This window comes from Strongylocentrotus purpuratus, unplaced genomic scaffold (genome assembly GCF_000002235.5).
Source record: "Strongylocentrotus purpuratus isolate Spur 01 unplaced genomic scaffold, Spur_5.0 spur5_contig_842, whole genome shotgun sequence".
Taxonomy (NCBI): Eukaryota; Metazoa; Echinodermata; class Echinoidea; order Camarodonta; family Strongylocentrotidae; genus Strongylocentrotus; species Strongylocentrotus purpuratus.
In genome coordinates this window covers 690,830-710,131 of record NW_022145549.1, presented here as the reverse complement: position 1 = coordinate 710,131, position 19,302 = coordinate 690,830, and the positions used below count along the sequence as shown (strand labels likewise).

The 19,302-nt window shown below is 35.3% G+C and overlaps 1 protein-coding gene across 1 annotated transcript; it reads left to right on the top strand.

The window, feature by feature from the left end:
- The first annotated feature begins 481 nt into the window (after nucleotides 1-481).
- On the top strand, nucleotides 482-8,201 carry LOC105439764 (ras-related protein Rab-21). Its single transcript, XM_011669136.2, has 7 exons — nucleotides 482-794; nucleotides 1,646-1,705; nucleotides 2,920-3,027; nucleotides 5,942-6,005; nucleotides 6,241-6,295; nucleotides 6,979-7,067; nucleotides 7,574-8,201. Exons 1-7 carry the CDS (start codon nucleotides 663-665, stop codon nucleotides 7,687-7,689), a joined length of 624 nt encoding a protein of 207 aa, XP_011667438.2. The 5' UTR covers nucleotides 482-662; the 3' UTR covers nucleotides 7,690-8,201.
- The last annotated feature ends 11,101 nt before the right edge of the window (nucleotides 8,202-19,302 follow it).

Sequence of the window (19,302 nt, the reverse complement as noted above, 5' to 3'; positions counted from 1 at the left end):
ATATAAATGAATAAAATAATATATCAAAGAATGAATAAATAACAAAATAGACAAATAATGAATAAATAATAAATAAAATTATCTAAATAAATAAATATTCAATTCCAGTTATTTTCACTCTGGTCTCTCTTTTATGCGCGTGCCGCTTAATAAATAAATGAAAATCAAAACATTTCGAATTATGCATATTGATTCTTACTGTTTTACCATTTATCAAATTGACAAACCAGAGTGAACAAAAGTGATCCGCTGTTTCTGGTAATATACCAATCATGATGTCATTGTTTTTTAGGGTCTTGACAATGATGTCGGGTCTAGATCTACATGACAAATTATGCTAGTATTGATATTTATATCAATATCATTTAACCGCACAAATAAAACATACTACTACAATAAATTGACAGAATGAAATCAATGAATTAATTCCATCCAATACTAATGTCTCACGACCATCATCAAAACTAGATAGTGACGTCATCCACTTGATAAATGGAGGCGTAAAGGTAACATGACTGTGACTGTGTGAGAGAAGAAGAGAAAGGAAGGATCGAGTTTCTCAACGTGTAAACACTGGACTTAGCTGAAACTGAGCAAGGAATAGCAAGACCTCACTTTTGTCAATCTTGTCATTGTAAAGACTCTCTTTAGAGATAGTTAAAATGGCAGCTAGTAGCGCCGGAGGAAAAAATTTCAAGGTGGTTTTGCTTGGAGAAGGCTGTGTCGGAAAAACGTCGCTGGTGTTGCGATACGTAGAAAACAAATTCAATGATAAACACATTACAACATTGCAAGTGAGTACGACTGTGAGTGTGGATGCACTGAGCTGTGTTGCGTGTATGACTGGCTGAATTGTAGGCAAAAATGGGAATTCCCACCCGGTACCCCACGCTTTAGGAATTCAACTAGTGTAGACTGTTGTTAGTTCCTCCCACTCTCCTTACTTAAATTAGGGTCCTGATTTACTACTCTTTTTATTCGTTGGTTTCCAGTTCAAACTCTTCTTTGACTTTGGATTGAGGAGGAGGAATTGAATATGATTACATCTATCTAGATCTAGTCTAGATTCTAGATCAAAATTCCAAGGCAAGAAGAAAATAAAGTCAAAGAGGATCAAATTTTTTTGAAAACTATGCTAAATTCTGGCTAAAATGAAAAATTCAGAGAAAATGCACTAGTCAGGAAGGAATGACCTAATAGTACTAGCAGAGACGCCAAGTTCAAAGATCAGCAATGCGTGACATTTTCATGACTTGGCACGCAGCGCGAGGGCGAGGGTATAACACACGTATTGAAGGTATAGTGTTTTTTACGAAATGACTTGCTCGTCCAACTCACGTCAAGAGTTTGACTGTTTGCTGAATATTAACGCTATCTACCTCACCATACATGCAGTCAGATGCTGATGCTGAGCAACTACAAGATCTTTACAAGCTCAGTGATCGGACCAGCAAGTTGATATGGAACCCAAAAGTGTGAGGTCATCTCAGTCACCAGGAAGCAACAACAAAAAAAAGCAACAAATATTGTGTCTGCCAGTCTGCCTGATAATTTTACCAAAATTCTGGTTTGGCTTAAGTCTGACGTTGATTGAACTGAATACATTTAGCTATAAAAAAGAAGTATTTTCTTTTCTAATTTCCAGGCATCATTTCTCAACAAAAAGCTGAATATAGGAGGAAAACGAGTCAACCTTGATATATGGGTAAGCTCTATAATTAGTATTTAAATCCTTCTTCTTTTTTCTCTTCTTCTTTCTCTTCTTCTTCTTCTTCTTCTTTTTCTTCTTCTTTTTCTTCTTCTTCTTCTTCTTCTTCTTCTTCTTCTTCTTCTTCTTCTTCTTCTTCTTCTTCTTCTTCTTCTTCTTCTTCTTCTTCTTCTTCTTCTTCTTCTTCTTCTTCTTCTTCTTCTTCTTCTTCTTCTTCTTCTTCTTTTTTTTTTCTTCTTCTTCTTTTTCTTCTTCTTCTTTTTCTTCTTCTTCTTTTTCTTTTTCTTCTTCTTCTTTTTCTTCTTCTTCTTTTTCTTTTTTCTTCTTCTCCTCTTCCCTCTTTTCTTTCAATTACCTGTAGTATTATTTTCCCATTTATTTAAAGGGCAATAGGTCTAAGTCATATACATGGTGCATATAATTTGTTAAATTTTGTCATAATACACCCACTTTGTCCTTGTGAACTTTTGTATGACCTCCTTACTTCCACAATTTAAAAAGTGCTTAGGAATGATATTATTATTGATATCCAGATAGGATTCCTACAGTTTGTTAAATAACAAACCTACACGTACAGTACAATGTAAGTCGTTAGTTATGAATCTCTCAATGAATGGATTAAGTCATAAATGTCATAATGAAGTTGTTGATAAAATGGTATTCAGATAAGATTGATATCTACATGTATATTCTTTACTCTTTAATGTTTTACAAAAAAAACAACACCCCTGTTGTTGAAGTCATGATTGAGCTTCTAAATATCGCGATGCAATGTAACACAAGTAATAGCAGTTGATTCAGTATTTTAATCCTAAATTTGCCTTTATCGATTTGAGTATTTCTTTATAAAATCAAATGCATGTATTGTACTGTAGTTTGTATTGTTAAAGCCTACCCAGCTGTACATCATGCATTATATGACAATCTGTTTCATTTTTAACAGTTTAGTCACATACCGTATGGACATCATGAACTGAACTTACTGTATGGTCACACTTTATGGTCACACTTTATGGTCACTAGTTGTTGCCTATTTGAAACCTGGCCTACATGTACTAGTGGTGTGTTCCTTCTTGCTTACACAACACGGCAGGTCAAAAGAGAGATCATGCATTAGGACCTGCATGTACAGATCGACTGCAATACTAGTCTCTGTTATTGTTGCCAATTTGAAGCTTGACTTACTGATTTATTCATTTACTTATGTACAGGACACGGCAGGTCAAGAGAGGTTTCATGCATTAGGACCTATCTACTACAGAGACAGCAACGGGGCAATACTAGTCTATGACATTACAGATGAGGATTCCTTCACGAAGGTAAATCAAACATTCAAAATCTCTTTTTGTTTTTGTATTTGGTCACTTTCTTTGCCTCTCTTCATGTTCGCTTGTTTGTCAAAACAATAGGCACCATTGAGGGAAGGTTTACTTTGTGCAGCACAAAAGCTTTGCAAAATTATTCTTTTCTGGGCCCCGTCTCACAAAAAGTTAGTCCTCCAATCAATCCCCTTATCTCTTATGTACATGTACATAGTTGCGATTGATATCAATCTCAAATAAGTTATGATTGATATCAACTCTTTGTATTAAAGACGGGGCCCAGGCCTTGATTAGCTCCATTGCCACCCTTTTAATCTTGAAGCCTTTGGTACCAATATCAATACAACGTGGCACGGGGACATTACTTGTGTTGCACATAAAGGGTTAAAAAGTGGTTCTGAACCTTTGTAGTTTAACCCCTGTCAGTTCTGTTTCTCCCCCACCCCATCTCCCCCCCCCCCCCCCCTCCCTATTATTATTTCCAAAATTAATTTGCGTAAGTGTAAGAAACATTCCACTTAGTGTTGCTCTTGTGGGTTGTGCTGCCAACAATATGAGACTCATTTTATTTCTTTGCCTGTTATATGACTTTGCAAAGGACCAGCACTGCATACAGATGTTTAAACAGCAAGTAGCCAGCTCCTTACACATTTTTTTCCTGCTGATTTTTTAAAAAATAGTTAGAAAGAAAAGGGCAAGTACAAAGTACAGTGTAGGAGCAGTTCTAATGAATGTGACATGAACATGTTAAATTTCTAAGAATGAATTACCTATATACTGTTTTCACACTGGCAAAATTTTGCTTAACCCCGTACTATAGGTGGGGTTAAGGTTTAAGGGGGGGGGGGGCTTAGTCCCACCTATAGTCCGGGGTTAAGCTTATTCCACTTTCTATTCTAAAACCGTATTTACCAAAGTGGGCTAGCCCCACCTATAGTACGGGGTTAGCTAGCCCTGCAAAATAGCAGGGCTAACCCCGCAATTGTGGTGCTAACTCCTGCTAACACCGCAATTGCGATGCCAAGCAAATGAATGAGAACAGAAATGAAAAATAGTCCGGTACTACGCAATGGAGCGTATCGCAGCTGGCCAGATGCGAAGTAAGGAGCCCACTGTCAAATCATAATATTCACGATATAGAGCAAGTCCGGGGCTAACGAATTACAGTGAACACCGGAATAGGCGCTAGTACGGGACTAAAAACAGAGTATGAGAAAAGCCAAAATAGTTAGTCCGGGGTTAAGGATAGTACGGGGCTAAGCAAAGTACTGGGTTAAAGATAAACTTTAGTACTGGTAATGCGATTGCATTGTGAAAGAAAACGTGTGAAAGGATCAGAAACAGTTGATCATGTAGCATGTAAGTATTGGTGTGCACTGCAAGGTTCTGGAGTCATCAAAATCATAATAAATTTGACCGAGTCTTGGTAAAGTAACAAGCACTCACATTGAAAGCTATATATGGGACAACACACATGGTGTCGGGGCTAGTACTACCTTGATTTCCTTGTCTTTCTTTCTATGCTCATTACTCAGCCAGTATACATTTTCTTCCAAAATTGTTTGGCACATGTCATTTATTTGTAATCTTGAACATTCAGTGTAAGTTTCGTTTGATTCTGTGAGAATTATTTTTTTTTTTTTTTACCAGTACTGGAGTTTATCTTTAAGCAAAACCAGTGTGAAAAGACTATTAGATTTCCTCTTCCTCAGCACTGTACCTTTTATGCCATGAACATGTATTTCGAGGGTTCAGTGACACAACAAAGTAACTCCATATTTTGCCAAAATGAGTATTTGATATCAAAATGTTCAGAAAAATGTGGGCTTTCCAGGAAACACAAAGACTTAACTCCACCCAACACCCTATTGAAGTCAATGGCTAGTGAAACGTGGACTTAACTCCTAAAGGCCCGAGTGCTCTGTGACACCTTAACCACTTTTTCTCAAAATGTACAAAATTGAGTTACGTCTTTGTGTCACTGACCCCTCGACATGCATGTACATGTACCATCAGCATTGATAATCGGGTCTAATCAGTAATTTCCTGAAGATTATATTCCCTATACATCAAATTTCATCACATGAAGACTTCTGTTTGGTCGTAATTCTAGTTGATTACACCTCATAGTGAGCTGCGAAAGAAATGCCATTCAACATAATTGATATTTCATTTGCTCAAATATCATTTTCGTTTCACATTCTTATTACATAAGTTAAATGCTGTACTTGAGAAGTTGGATGGATTCTTCTATTTACAGCCGACATACATCTAGATCTATCCTATGTATTCGTCAATATTTTTAATGACTTATGTTCACAGTTCATATAGTTTTCTTTATAGTTTGACTTGCATTACTATTGGACATCAGGACCTTGGTTCAATTGGGTTTATTTTGAACCAGCTGATGTCAAATTATCAACTTCTTCAGTCAAGGCTTAGGAAATGACCTATATGAATGAACCACTGGCATTTTAATGTTTAAATTGATTGACACATATAATGGTGTAGGGAATTTATTTAAAAAAGTAAAAATCAATGCCAAAACGGTCCCTATAAAATCTTCTGTGTGATAAAAGACAAAGAACTGTGATGGACACTATGCTTACTGGTACCAGGGTAATTCATTTTATTTTGTGCTATGGTTTAAGCAGCTTACAATCTGATTTGATTTTATTTGATCTATTTACCATTTAATACCAACAGCAATACAGTAATACATTTCATACAATGTGTTTACGTATACAAGAAGAGAAACTATTGGTTGGTAAAAGGGGCCAGATAATAGCACATGTGCTAGTCAAGCCTAACCCCTTAAAAAGCTTAAAGTATTTCGGTACAAATCAGTTTCAGTTTCATGTCTTAGTAGTGTTGTAATCACACTTTTTTCTTATTTATTTTCTCCTGCCAGGTGAAGAGCTGGGTGAAGGAGTTGAAGAAGATGCTGGGGAACGACATCTCATTATGTATAGCAGGTAAATACAATCACTGCCCTCAATACACAAAGGTTTTATTCTACAAGTCAACATTTTCAGAAGTTATCATGATGTTTGAAAACCGAAGTACAGATGTTAATTAGACAATGGGAACTTGTACATGTAATAAGCTTCGTACATTGGTCTTATGAAATAAGGACTACAATTCTGTTCATGGCACTGATATAACATGTCTTCCAAATTTTACCTGTTTCTTTTTTCTTTCTTTTTTCAGGAAACAAAATTGATCTGGAAAAGCAGAGGAATGTATCAGTAGCGGATGCAGAAGCGTAAGTTTCTTTCTACCTTTCCATATTTTAATCAATAATAGGTCAATTTGTATAGCGCAGCTACTACATGTACTCTACTGCGCTTAACACAAGGTATTATATTATTACCCCAGCTGTGGCTGAGCTGCCATGATAAGGCGCTAAAGCATTACAAGGAATTAAATTCCTGCCAGTTACCCATTTACATCACCTGGGTTGAGTGTGGAAAATGTAGATCAATATCTTGCCAAAGGACATATTAGTGCTGTGGTGGGACTCGAACCGCTGACCTTATGTTCAACAGTCCAGTGACGTATCCACTCGACCACGACACCTCTGCAAACACGTACAACAGTTTGTACTTTGCCATGGAATTCATAGTTCAGTATTTTAGGGAGCTTTATACTTGTATATGTGGCATTTTATTTTTATCTTTTGTTTGTATTGTTGAGATCTTGCTCTAGACTGCTTTTCGTCCCTGTCCAGATCATCCAATATGGAGAGATCCAGACTTTATAAGTCATTCATTCATTCATTTATTCATTCATTCATTCATTCATTTATTCAACAATATAAAAATAGTAAATGTACAATGCAATAGAACATGTTGACATAATAATATATAAAGTTAACATATCCTTAGGGACAACCAAAACAAATTGAGATCTTGTGAACTATTCATCTCTATTCATCTCTCCCTGTAGATATGCTGCATCAGTGGGAGCTAAACACTTTCACACATCAGCAAAACTCAACAAAGGGATAGAAGAAATGTTCCTGGATCTTAGCAAACGTAAGTCATCTATATAGTTTCTTTATATGCTATCAGTCTCTATTGTGAAGATATAATACACCTTTACTGACTTGTGATATGAATAAAAGTGTCAGACTAGGTGCTTACTCACTCCCTAGTAACCCACCATAGGCCTAATAATAATACTAAGAATAATAATATTCTGCCTAATACATCTACGATGTCTCTAAACGCCTTACATATATACTATTAACCCGGTCATTGACTTCAATGCTTGCAGCACACAATGTGTGCACAATCTCCACTCCTTGGGGAGTATTCCTGCCAGGCGTTACTTGACGCTCAAAACTGTTTGACCAACAATGACCGTCTCATCCTACTGGGTACCCATTTAACACCTGGGTGGAGAGTAGCAAGTGCAGGTTAATATTTTGCCAAAGGATATTAGTACCCTTATAGGAGTTTGATCTATTAATTTTCCTTGGGCTGTGTATTCTGAGAATCGATTTTGACCATCTTTGTACATGTATGTGTTTTCTTCCTAGGAATGTTAGAATCAACGTTCCTTGACGACGGGGCGAGCAGTAGCCGAGCGTCCAAACACAAAAGTGTGACGATAGTAGAAGATGCAGAGGAGCCCAAGAGCGGAGGGTGCTGCTAATACACGTAGCCTGGGGTGGAGACAACAGTAGAGGGAGCAATTCATGTTTGTGAAGTGTACTTTGGAGATGGCATGACACGAGGTTTTCTTCTTTTGGTGTTCATGTGCCGCAGAGGGTTGAAAGATCAGTCGCCTTGATGGGCTCTTGAGCTTTGTTCAGACTCAATGCGTTATTAAATCTGTCTTTAAAAAAAAGAAAAAAGTAACAAATATAAAACAAATTCCATGGCAAAATACAAACTGTTGTACATGTTTGATAGGGAATTGCAATTAAGAGGGAAAAGGAAATTATGAGCAATGACGGCCTCTAAGCTCTGATACATCATATGATACAGTTTGCACATTTTAAAGCGTACATGTGTGTCTGAACAAAGCCACGTGGAGATAAGACACCAAATTTTTTGGAAAATCTGTACATTCTGTGGAAATCTGAGTACATTTGCTGGAAGTATTTGGTAGCATAATATTTATGCAGATTGTTCGATGAATGCTCTATTCTTAAGGGAGAAAAATCAAACAATATCTCTACATGTACTATTAAAGCTGTACATGTATGGAATGTTGTGGTTATATAGTGTAAGTGGGTCTTGATAATGACCCTTCAATTTCAGTTTTGATTGATCATGAGGCCTGTCCTCACTATCTCTAGATTGCCAAATATCCAGCTATTTGAACTATCCCGATCGCAAACTATCCAGCTGATTTGCGTCTTCATCAGACCGAAGTAGCAATTAGCGGGATATTTGGTCGGGATTGTCATCCCAAGATATCAGTTTGCAAAATATCCAGCTATTTGTCCTGTGCGTCTTCACCAGACCGAAGAATCGCACTATGTGCTAACGCTGAGCAAAATATCTCGAGCTAATTTCTCAAGGTCAAGTTTCAAGTTTTGAAGTCGTATCTTGAGCTGATGAAGACGCGATTTGTAACTTCAGGATTATTTCCCAAATCAGAAATAGCGGGCTATTTGGCTATCTCGAGATGATGAAGACGCGCCTATTGATACAAAATATTTTTGTGTTACATAGTCGCGCTACTCTCTCTTTTAAAAGCAACCCTTATAAACAGTTTTGTTTTCAACTATATTAGGAAAGTGATTGTGGCGAAAGGAAGCACTTATATCTCAAGTTATTTAATCAGTGTGCATTCATCATCTTCAACACTCATTATACTCCCTCTCTAGCCAGAAGAAAATTTCATCTTTTTGAAGCCAGAAGGACGTTTAAGATAAAGATCAGTTCTAGTCATGCGATTGCATTATGAAGGAAACGTTGTGGAATCGATCAGAAAAGGTTGATCATCTAGCATATAAGTGTTGGTGTGTACTGCAAGGTTCTGGAATTATCAAAATGATAAGAAATTTGGCCCAGTATTGATAAAGTTACAAGCACTGTACACAGAAAGATGTATATGGGACTACACAAATGTTGTCGGGCTACCAACCTTGATTTCCTTATCTTTCTATGCTCATTACTCAGCCAGTAAACATTTTCTACCAAAATTGTTTGGCATATGACATTTAAATCTTGAAGATTCAGTGGAAGTTTTGTTTGATTCTGTGAGAATTCATTTTCTTTTTTTTAACCAGAACTCAAATTTATCTTTAATGCCCTTCTGGCTTGAAGCAGACCATGATATCCCACACAAGAGTTATTCATTTATATAATTCACTGTATTGTTTATGTGTTTGTACTTTCCTTTTCTTTTTGGTGCCTTTCAAAAAGGGGCCTTTCTGCCTGTCTTTAATCTCCCTCAACCACAAATAGCTTCTTATATTGTGCTCGTATCAGTCGAGCTGTGGCGCTCATGGCACCAAGATATATCACTTCTGTTATAGCCTAGGGTCAGGTATGCCAGGCACCCATGTTCACCTGGGTAGAGAGTGGCAAATGCAGCTTTACGTCTTGCCAAAGGACATTAGTGCTGGCCTGGGATTTGAAACCTGTACCATGGAAATACAGTCTGGTGATGTATCCACAAGACTATGGCACCTTAACTGTATTACCTATTACTCAAACAAGATTGATATGTTCAAAATTTAAGTGAATGAAGTACCGGATAATGTTTTTTAACTCTTATCTTGCCATAATGAATACAGCCCAGTGCCACAGGGCTAATCCCTATTGTGCCAAGCAACAAATCCCCCCTGTACCAAGTTTATTTTGAGATAATCTGATGGTGCGATCAATAGCGCGTGCAAAGCACTCGGCACAGTACAACGAGCAAGGACATTAACTGCGAATTAATTACGAATGCGAGCATGCATGCTTAAAGCAGCTAAGCTGTGGCTCGCTCGCATGAATAAAGCACTATAACGGTAGCGTGCATGCGGCCTTATGGCAGGATATGAGTTGAGGGCTCAAAGACTTCTAATCTATACACTGCTACAATACAACTTGTTCACTTGCCCCACGGCAACCATAATATGCTATTTGGTCAAGCAATCAAAAGCAATTTTCCAATTAGACAACTAGGATGATACATGTTTACAAATTCATTTCTAAAAATTGAGAAAAGGAAATCACGTTAGAGTATGGACTCTCCTGCGCCTCCTCCACCTGCTAAAATTGAAGGAAAACAGAATGGTCATCTTCGATGGTCATCTGCAATGGTCAGCCGCAATTTGTCTTTTGGGAACACATGTTACTAAAAAAAAGGCCATGATTGTAATTCTTAAAAAGTTGATGCAAAATAATTTTCGTTATAAGGAGATTCACTCTGTTAGTGTACATGTGGAAATGATTATAAAGGAATAGTATTTACATCTTTTTGAATTCATATATTTATTTAAAAAGTCAGAATTATAGATTCAATATAGTTCCAATTCAGTGTAGGTGAAATAAGAATTGGAAGCAAAATGTTACTTTGTTCAGCTGCAATATTCGTAATTTGGCTCCTATTTTTTCTTCATTTTATTTCATTTTTCTCTCTCTGTCTTATCAAAGTACACAGTACAGTGAGGAATAGAGCCTTTGCACTTTGCCTAAGGTTAAGCAATTCTAGAAGCAGATGTATTTTATGTCAGTAATGATCGAATTGATGCGATCTCGTAGAGTATATATACTTGATATTGATTTCATATTAAGCTACAGGTATGTATTTAATCAGTTAAGATTACTTCTTGCTACTTGTAAATGAAATGACCGAGATCTCATATTCTAGGGGTTTTCAAGTAATTTAGTTACAATGCAGAAGTGCACATCATCAAGATTTATGTGTTGAAATTCTGTCATTTATTGCAATGTGGTAGAGCTGTTGGACTTGACTGTTTCGTTGATCCTCCCTCAAAATGGGGGGTGGGGAAAAATTTGACAATATTGCTTGAATCTATATGTAGAAGAGTTAGGGGGGAACCCCATTGTAGTTGTCTACCTGCACACCCTAATCAGTTATGCTGGGAGGAGAGACCCCGATGGTTGCAGTGATTCAGTTTGCTTTCCACACCCAGGCATAAATGACACCAAATACTTCATAATAATGTTTAAAAGCATTATATTATGCCTGTAAGTTTACTCAATATTCTGTACAATCTTTGCACAGGCATCAAAAGGATTTTGAAGTCGATTTGAATAAGGTGTCATGTTGCCACAAAAATTTACATAAAACTGGTTGTACTAAAATGATTTTCCATTTTTTCCTTTCAAATTTCTTGTCTGCAGATTTGTACGTAATTTAGGAAAATAGATAAAGAAGAGAGTTAAATTTACATATCATACTTCTCTTTATAAGATTGTTTGTATATTATGTAACTTATCTTTGTAATACGGTGTGTTTTGTAGATACATTTACTACACATTCTAAACCTGAAGTAAAAAAAGAGTAGGAGAATTTATGAATATTGAATATTATAAGGATATGTGAATACAAAGCATTTATATTCTTAGTTTAATCTGCGTTTGATTACTGTTTTCTTGAATTTATGTAGGCATAGTATTTATGCAGTTTTATATTTTGCATGTTCCCTCTCCATCTTAGCATATAGGACCACCCCAAAATACATAATGGAATATCCCTCTTTTCATGTATGTTGTAAGAATATGCCAATTGCTTACTGGACAATCCCACATTATGTATTGTACAGATACATTATGGAAGGAAATATAATTTAAACTCCACACAAATTATCATGTGTTATTTTCCAGCTTGTTTGAGATACATGGGTAGCCTTGTAACATATCAGAAATTCAATGTGATCTTTATAGCAAAAGGATTATATTGATAGCATCATGTTGATAGAGTTATAGTGTTGACAAAAGTATTTATTTTGCATGTCATACTGGGCATGAACGTCAGCACTGTCTGTTGGACCCAACATGAACATCATCTCTTTGGAGCAGAATGGTGTTATAATTGAAGCCTTTGTAAAGTGAACTGAGTTAACACTCCTCTGGCTCCAAACAAACATTAGCGAGTTTTCGCAACTGGCGACGTGGCCTTCTACAACGCTAATCTTAGCGGGGGGTCGCACTCAGAATGAAAATTTCTGTCGGGAGTCAAGCTAGTACGGGGTGGCGAGCTCATTTAAATACCCCGTAGTCGGCACTTGCGTCGCCGTGCAAAAACTTGCTTACAAGCAGAGTAGCCCAACATCTGCTAAGTCCAGTGACGTTTTCTCCTAGCTCTGTTTCATCCAAGATATACATGGCTCTGTCATTGGTTGTGGTTCGATTTTATTAGATTAGATTAGATTTATGGTTGGAGTAAGAATGAGGTATAATGGCGGGTCCAGGATTGAAGTTCAAGTTTGTTTTATATCATAAATTGACTTTGTAGCAACTGTAGCCAGAGCATGTGTCTTACAATCGGACGCATCGGTAGTCCTGGATGGCTGTAGTGGACAATCAATGGGCAATTAACATATTAATCAACTGTATGTTTTGGGGTTTGTTTCAAAATTGTATAGGTCAATGATACAAGTCTGTATTTTGTTTTGATAGCTCAATATTCAGGTTTTCTTTTTGTATGGATATGATCAATAGATTGATTTCAAAACTAAATTAAAAGGAGTAATGAGTTCACCCAATTAATTAATCAAATAATTTGAATTGTCTGTTATGTATTTGATACCCTTTTGAGGACTTAGATCATTGCTATAACACCAAATGTCACAATTGAACAAAGAGCTGTGGTATAAACCCCATTTGTTTGCAAGTCTAGCCCATTTATGTGGTTGTGCTTTTTCATACTTGGCATATTGTACAGGCACTTTTTTTTCGCAAATTTGAGAAAAAAATAGCTTTCATTTAAATCCATGTTCTTTTGAAATCTAAATTATGATATGAACCTGCAGCATAGCATAGCATGGGCTTAAAATAGAACTTATTTCTTGGTTATTGCAATGTAGATTTTATTCTGATACAGATAGTATTGCGTATTGAAGTGTTTAATACATCTTTGAGAAAAAATTATTCATGTATTTGATTCTTCTTTAACTTAAAATGTTGTAATTTACATAACATGTAAAGTAAATGTGTATACTGGAAAATAAATTGGAAGAAAAAAAATACAGAAGAAATGATTATACACAGGAAGCTTGCAGTCAAGGTCTTTTTAGTTGTCTGAACATGATGGTATTGATGCTTTTTAGAAGCTGCACCCTTTGAAAGGTTTTATTTCATTTATTTGATGATTGTAACCATTAGAATATCACATTTGAAGGGAGGGGGGCTTGCTAGATTACACAATAATATTATTGCACTTGTTTGTACCTCGCTGGGGTTTATAGATTACGTCAGACTTGCTTTGGCCCACACCCAAAGATCTGCTACTAGAAGATAATATAATTGGCACTTTTATTTGCAATATTTATATTGTATATTATGACACTTGGGTGCTCTATTTTCATATCTCTCTCTCTCTCTCTCTCTCTCTCCCTCTCTCCCTCCCTTTATCTTTTTCTCCTCTCTAACTCTCTTCTCTCTCTCCCATCTTCCTTTTTCTCTCTCCCATTCTCTTTAAAGGTAAAGACCAGTTATGGTCATGCGATTGCATTGTGAAAGAAACGTTGTGGAATCGATCAAAAAAGGTTGATCATCTAGCATCTAGCATCTGCAAGGTTCTGGAATCATCAAAATGATAAGAAATTTGGCCCACTCTTCGTAAAGTTACAAGCACTATACACAGAAAGATGTATATGGGACTACCCTATATCTCTCACAGACCATGAGAGAAACAAATTTACCAAATATATGAATTAGTAGGCGGTTTCCCGGCAAATTTTTTATCATCATGTATTAGTCAAAACATATTCTTTCACATGATTGGTAATGAGAGCTTCCATTTCATTTTTTGAAATTGGGGCATTTCCAATACTGGTCTTTACCTTTAACTGAACAGTCTTCCCCCTTCTCATTTTTCTGTCTCTACTCTCTATTTGAACTTGATAACAAAATGACAACCTCTTGAAAATGAAGAAGTATGCAATATCGACCAGGTGTTTTAATCACTTAGCATGCACAATCAAGTATAATCATACAACCTATCAACTCTAAATCATTGCAGCAAGTACTCCATTTCAGTCTATTACATGAAAATTATTTCAGCTAAAGAGAATTATAGAATAACCACAAGAATATAAGAGTTGATGAGACATAATGGGCATGTCCAACCTACATGTATTTTGTCCTATGCATAATACTGATCACAACGATTTGTAGGTCATACATGACGAGATCAAAATAACTTTCAAATAAATTCCATTTTCAACTTAGAATTCCTACCCAAAACAGTAGCAGAGAAATAGTTGAAGAGTCCCTGAATCAGGTCAACTGAGGTCATGAGGGCCAAATGACCAAATACAATGGACATGCCCTAATCAATACACAAACAACCCAAGAAAATGTAGGAGTACACGCCGAAAACAAAAACCTGACATAATCTTAAAGTCTGATATAGTCCAATGAAGGTCCTACCACTGTTTAGCTTTTGAAGCAAGTACATTAACGTCAAGTTCATGTTAAAAGATACACACACACACTGCATAGCATCAAATTACTCAGGCAATTAACAACCAATCATATACCGTACAATAAATACATTGATATTTCAACTATACACAATCAAATTCAAATACAACTACACTAAATGTTATTGTACATGTAAAGTGTAGAAACAAATTTTCAGCGAGAAATATTGGTACACAAGCTTTGCTTGACTACATCCAAGATACATGATTCAAAATATGTTGTTTGACACCAAAATAGCACTGTCACATTTAAGGAACTCACAATATTTGTAAATACATTATGTTTGTACATATAGCTCTTACTGTATAACCTCAAATATATACTGGTAACAAACAATTTGGTTAATCAATTTAATCATTCACTCTTTATATACCATCTTGAATTATAATTTCATCTGTGTCTATATCTGTCAGTCTTTCTTCTCTGTTTAATAATAATAATAATAACGTTTTATTTACCCAGGGTAGCCAATTTAGTTATAAAACTGCTCTTCCAGCGGGCCCTGCATAACATGTTATTACTACCCTTCTCCAATCTAATATGCTGAGCGCCTAGCTAGAAGGCAGAAGGTCCCATTGTTACAAGTCTTTGGTATGACTCGGCCGGGGTTTGAACCCACGACCTCCCGTTCATGAGGCGGGCGCTCTAACCACTGAGCCACCATGCCCGGTTTGGATATTAAAGTGCAATCAACAGTGCATGGTTATCTTAAATACCAGGGGGGTATTTCACAAAGATCCTAAGTTGAACTTATCTCTAAGTTGGACTTAAAAATTATGGAAAGCCATTAGCATCTTTGAAAATATTTTGTAAAAGTTATTTTGAAAGGCATTAATTGTTTATTCAAATCATTCATATTTTCTATCATCAAGGAGATTTCATGTTCTGGATGTGGAATTTATAAAAAGTCTAAAATACTTGAATTTCTGCTTTTGAATATATTTCATTTTAAGACTCCAATGGCTGTCCATAATTTTTAAGTCCAACTTAGAGTTAAGTTCTACTTAGGATCTTTGTGAAACACCCCCCAGATTAACAATAATCAACAATAAATACATTAGCTTATAAATGAGCAAGTTTCCACCGCACAATTTTTATAAGTAGCGCCAAATCAACAGAGTGTGTTACCACAAGGCCAGATACATGCAGGAACACAAACAAGACTTGCATCATGTAATGTGTGGAGTAGAACCTACTCGAGAATATAGCATAATAAAATGTGCAATACATGTAGCAGGGCTAAGCAATCAAAACAAGGGGAGAAATCTACAGAGGTATTAATTGCAAGGTGACAAATATATTTAATTTTGGCATCACTAGAAATATAGAACCATAATAAGCCGAGTGTGTCTTGATAACATGCACTCCAAATCATTAGTATCATCTGCTGAGAGCCAGAAGGGTGTTAACGTTGTGTGAAGTCAAATCAAATCTTGGTATGTACTAATCACTGAAGAAAGACAAGTTTAATCCTGATGGATTATTCAACTGTCCATGATCATCCGTAACTGCACAGCGCCAAAATCAAGAGTAACCCACTAGCGGACACCGAAGGGCAAATAAGTTTTGTATCACTTTATGCCTACTTCCAAGGTATGATATCCAAGGTATGGAATGAGTTAATAAACTAATGGCTCTAAACAGACAATTTTATACATGCTACAGTTGACAATAATAAAATTGATACACAATTACATCCTGGTCTATACCTCAACCAGATTAAAACAATCAAAAACAAAACATAGGTTATTATCTTATACCTTAATTTACTCTTGGAAATTTTCTGCCTTAATTTTGTAGAGTACATTATTCTAATCCAGTAACTCAAATTGAACTATGGTGGTTTGGTAATTAACATGAGAAATCCAAAAGAATACAGTAAATCTATCAGGTATTTTTTTATTTTTTTATTTTACACATGAATATTGTCTTCCATTATTCACATCAGTTTTGCTGGTTGCACTAAGATATATAGCATTGTATAAAGATACAAATCAACTTTAACTAGGAATGTATGTGTACCACAGCTAGGTCACTGGTTTTCTATTTCCCCTTTTTAATACTGTATCAACTAGACTACTAGCATGTAGTCCACACATCCACGATAAGAAGACATGGGGAGAAATATCACTATAAATACGAAGCTATGATGTCACAAAATAAAAATGAAGATAAAAAATAATGTCAAAAAGAACTTTGTTCTAGCTATACTGTATAACATATATATATATTAGACTCCATCAAATGGAATCAACATGCACATACAAAATAATCTGGATATCTTTGTGCTTCAAAATAATTATAATTACTAATTACTAGTTAATAATTATCTATAAAAAATATATAATACAAATTGAGTTGTCTGCAAGATTAATATGGATGAGTTGTGTGTGCTCGTTTTCTCTTGAACACCCTTTTCCTGCTCTAGCATTCATTGTCTAAAATTTCTACCTTGTAGATCCCAACCTAACAAAATGAACGCCATTCTTTTGGTGTCATTATCTTGATAACAAGAGGGTCCAAGCAAAAGTACTGGAATTCTCAAAGGTAAAGGGTCATAATTGTATTGCTGCTTACAAATTCAAATACTGGAGTACCTCATTAGTAAGTTGTGTATACTTGTATATTATCAGGGAATAATTTTCCTGGTAACGCATCGCAATTTGCTATGCATTTTTGCATGACTGCTATACAAAATATTGTTTGTGTAGCAGTTTTCTTCCATAGAAATGTACAGAATTTCATTTGAAATATTTATCCATCAGCTGAAATTGCTAATCAAAATATTTGAGGAAAATTATTCCCTGATTATATTTATATCACTTATGAATCAAAGTATTTTGTTTGTCATGAGGGTAATTAATTATTACTGGAATCATGATCTCTTTTAATAATTTAATTCCATTTCTTGAATCTGCAACTGATCTGTAGCATTATCCTTAGTACAGCAGCAGGTTATTATCTATAAAGCAATGTAGCATGCAGATATCTCTCTTTATGGCAGTGACAGCTACGTTTCCAATTATAAGGCGTTTACCAGTAATATCACATTTGATATTTTATACTAATAATAATTAACACTTTTAACTAGCATATAATATAATATAATATTATACCGGTACTAATTTATTAAACTCCAAATCATCCATTTCATAGGCCTATTACTGCCTTTCTTTCACTGAAAATTCCATGCCCATGTTTTTACTTATATCTATTTCTCACCCACCCTTTTTCCTAAATGTTGATGGTTAGATATTCATAAGCAGGTTGTTTCCAACATGTATTTCTTACATTCGTTTTAAATGCTTATAATTGATTTGTAATGTTTTGTTGGAAACATGAATAAATTTGAAATTGAAATTGAATTAATGGACATGTATCTAAAAAAAAATACAATGAAAACATGATAAGCATTTTATTTAAAGAATTCTAGTACTGCATAGAAAATAAGAAGACCTAGGAATGGTAAGTAAAAATAATATAAAAGGTAGTAAAAGTATAAAAAGAAAACCAAGCAAAAAGTCTCTTTTTTCATAATTCATGCAAACTACTGGAATTGTATATTCTTGCATAACCACAACTGAAACCGATCACAGTGTCCATCTGTAATTTCTGACCTAAACAAATTGTAACTATCACTTTTTGTTTCTGTTTCTCGATAAGCTTAGGATATGAGAGTGAGTGGTATAGTATCACGTTTGATTCATTTACTCAGACTATCACATTATTTTCAATGAAAAAGAGTGGAATAGTGTCAGGTACTATCCAACAATTTCCATTGCATACAAAAAATGATGCATTTTATCATTCTTTCATTACAGGATCTACACTGTATTAGCTCTTGTTGAGGCTCTGTATGCATCAGTCGTACATGTACAAAGCCTGGTGGATTCATACGATGGGTGCATACATTACAGCCTCGACTTAAGTGTAGATACACTGTAGATTATTCAATGAACTCATTCACTTGCATTATGTATATACTATTGCACCCAATATATGTACCAGTACTATGATATGTTGCAAACCATATATATGTTCTACATTCATCAAAGTGCTATAAAGACATGACCTATAAGACATGCATACACATAAGAAACAGAAGGAAAAAAATGAATTATCTACTCCTATTTTCTCCAAACATACTTCCTTCTTGTCTTTCATATACTCTGAATCTTTTTCTTTGAAGCATAATTACTTCTGATAATAAATAATTTTTGGGGCATATTCATAGAAATCAAACGGGTGTCTAGTAAAATAATTATTCATAGAGATCAAACAGGTGTCAAGTAATATGAATATTCATAGAGATCAAACAGGTGTCTAGTAATATGAATATTCATAGAGACCAAATAGATGTCTAGTAAAATAAATATTCATAGAGATCGAACGGGTGTCTAGTAAAATGAATATTCATAGAGATCGAACAAATGTCTAGTAAAATGAATGATGGTTTGTCTGGTGCTCATGAATTTCCAAATATTCTAAGTACATTAAGGTCGTCTTTAAAAGGTCACATATGATGCAGTAAACTGACCTAAAAACACCGTCAAGGTGAAACAAAACCATTGTATGCACACATGAACGCTAGAAGCAACATTAAAGTCTCCTAAGCATAGTCACTGATCTGATACTAAAAATACAGGTG

Bases quoted from the DNA above. Each gene is read 5' to 3' on its own strand.
- LOC105439764 (XM_011669136.2), top strand. From the start codon at position 663: ATGGCAGCTAGTAGCGCCGGAGGAAAAAATTTCAAGGTGGTTTTGCTT. The intron at 3,028-5,941 runs GTAAATCAAACA...TTCTCCTGCCAG, and splicing joins ATGAGGATTCCTTCACGAAG to GTGAAGAGCTGGGTGAAGGA. The intron at 7,068-7,573 runs GTAAGTCATCTA...TTTTCTTCCTAG, and splicing joins GTTCCTGGATCTTAGCAAAC to GAATGTTAGAATCAACGTTC.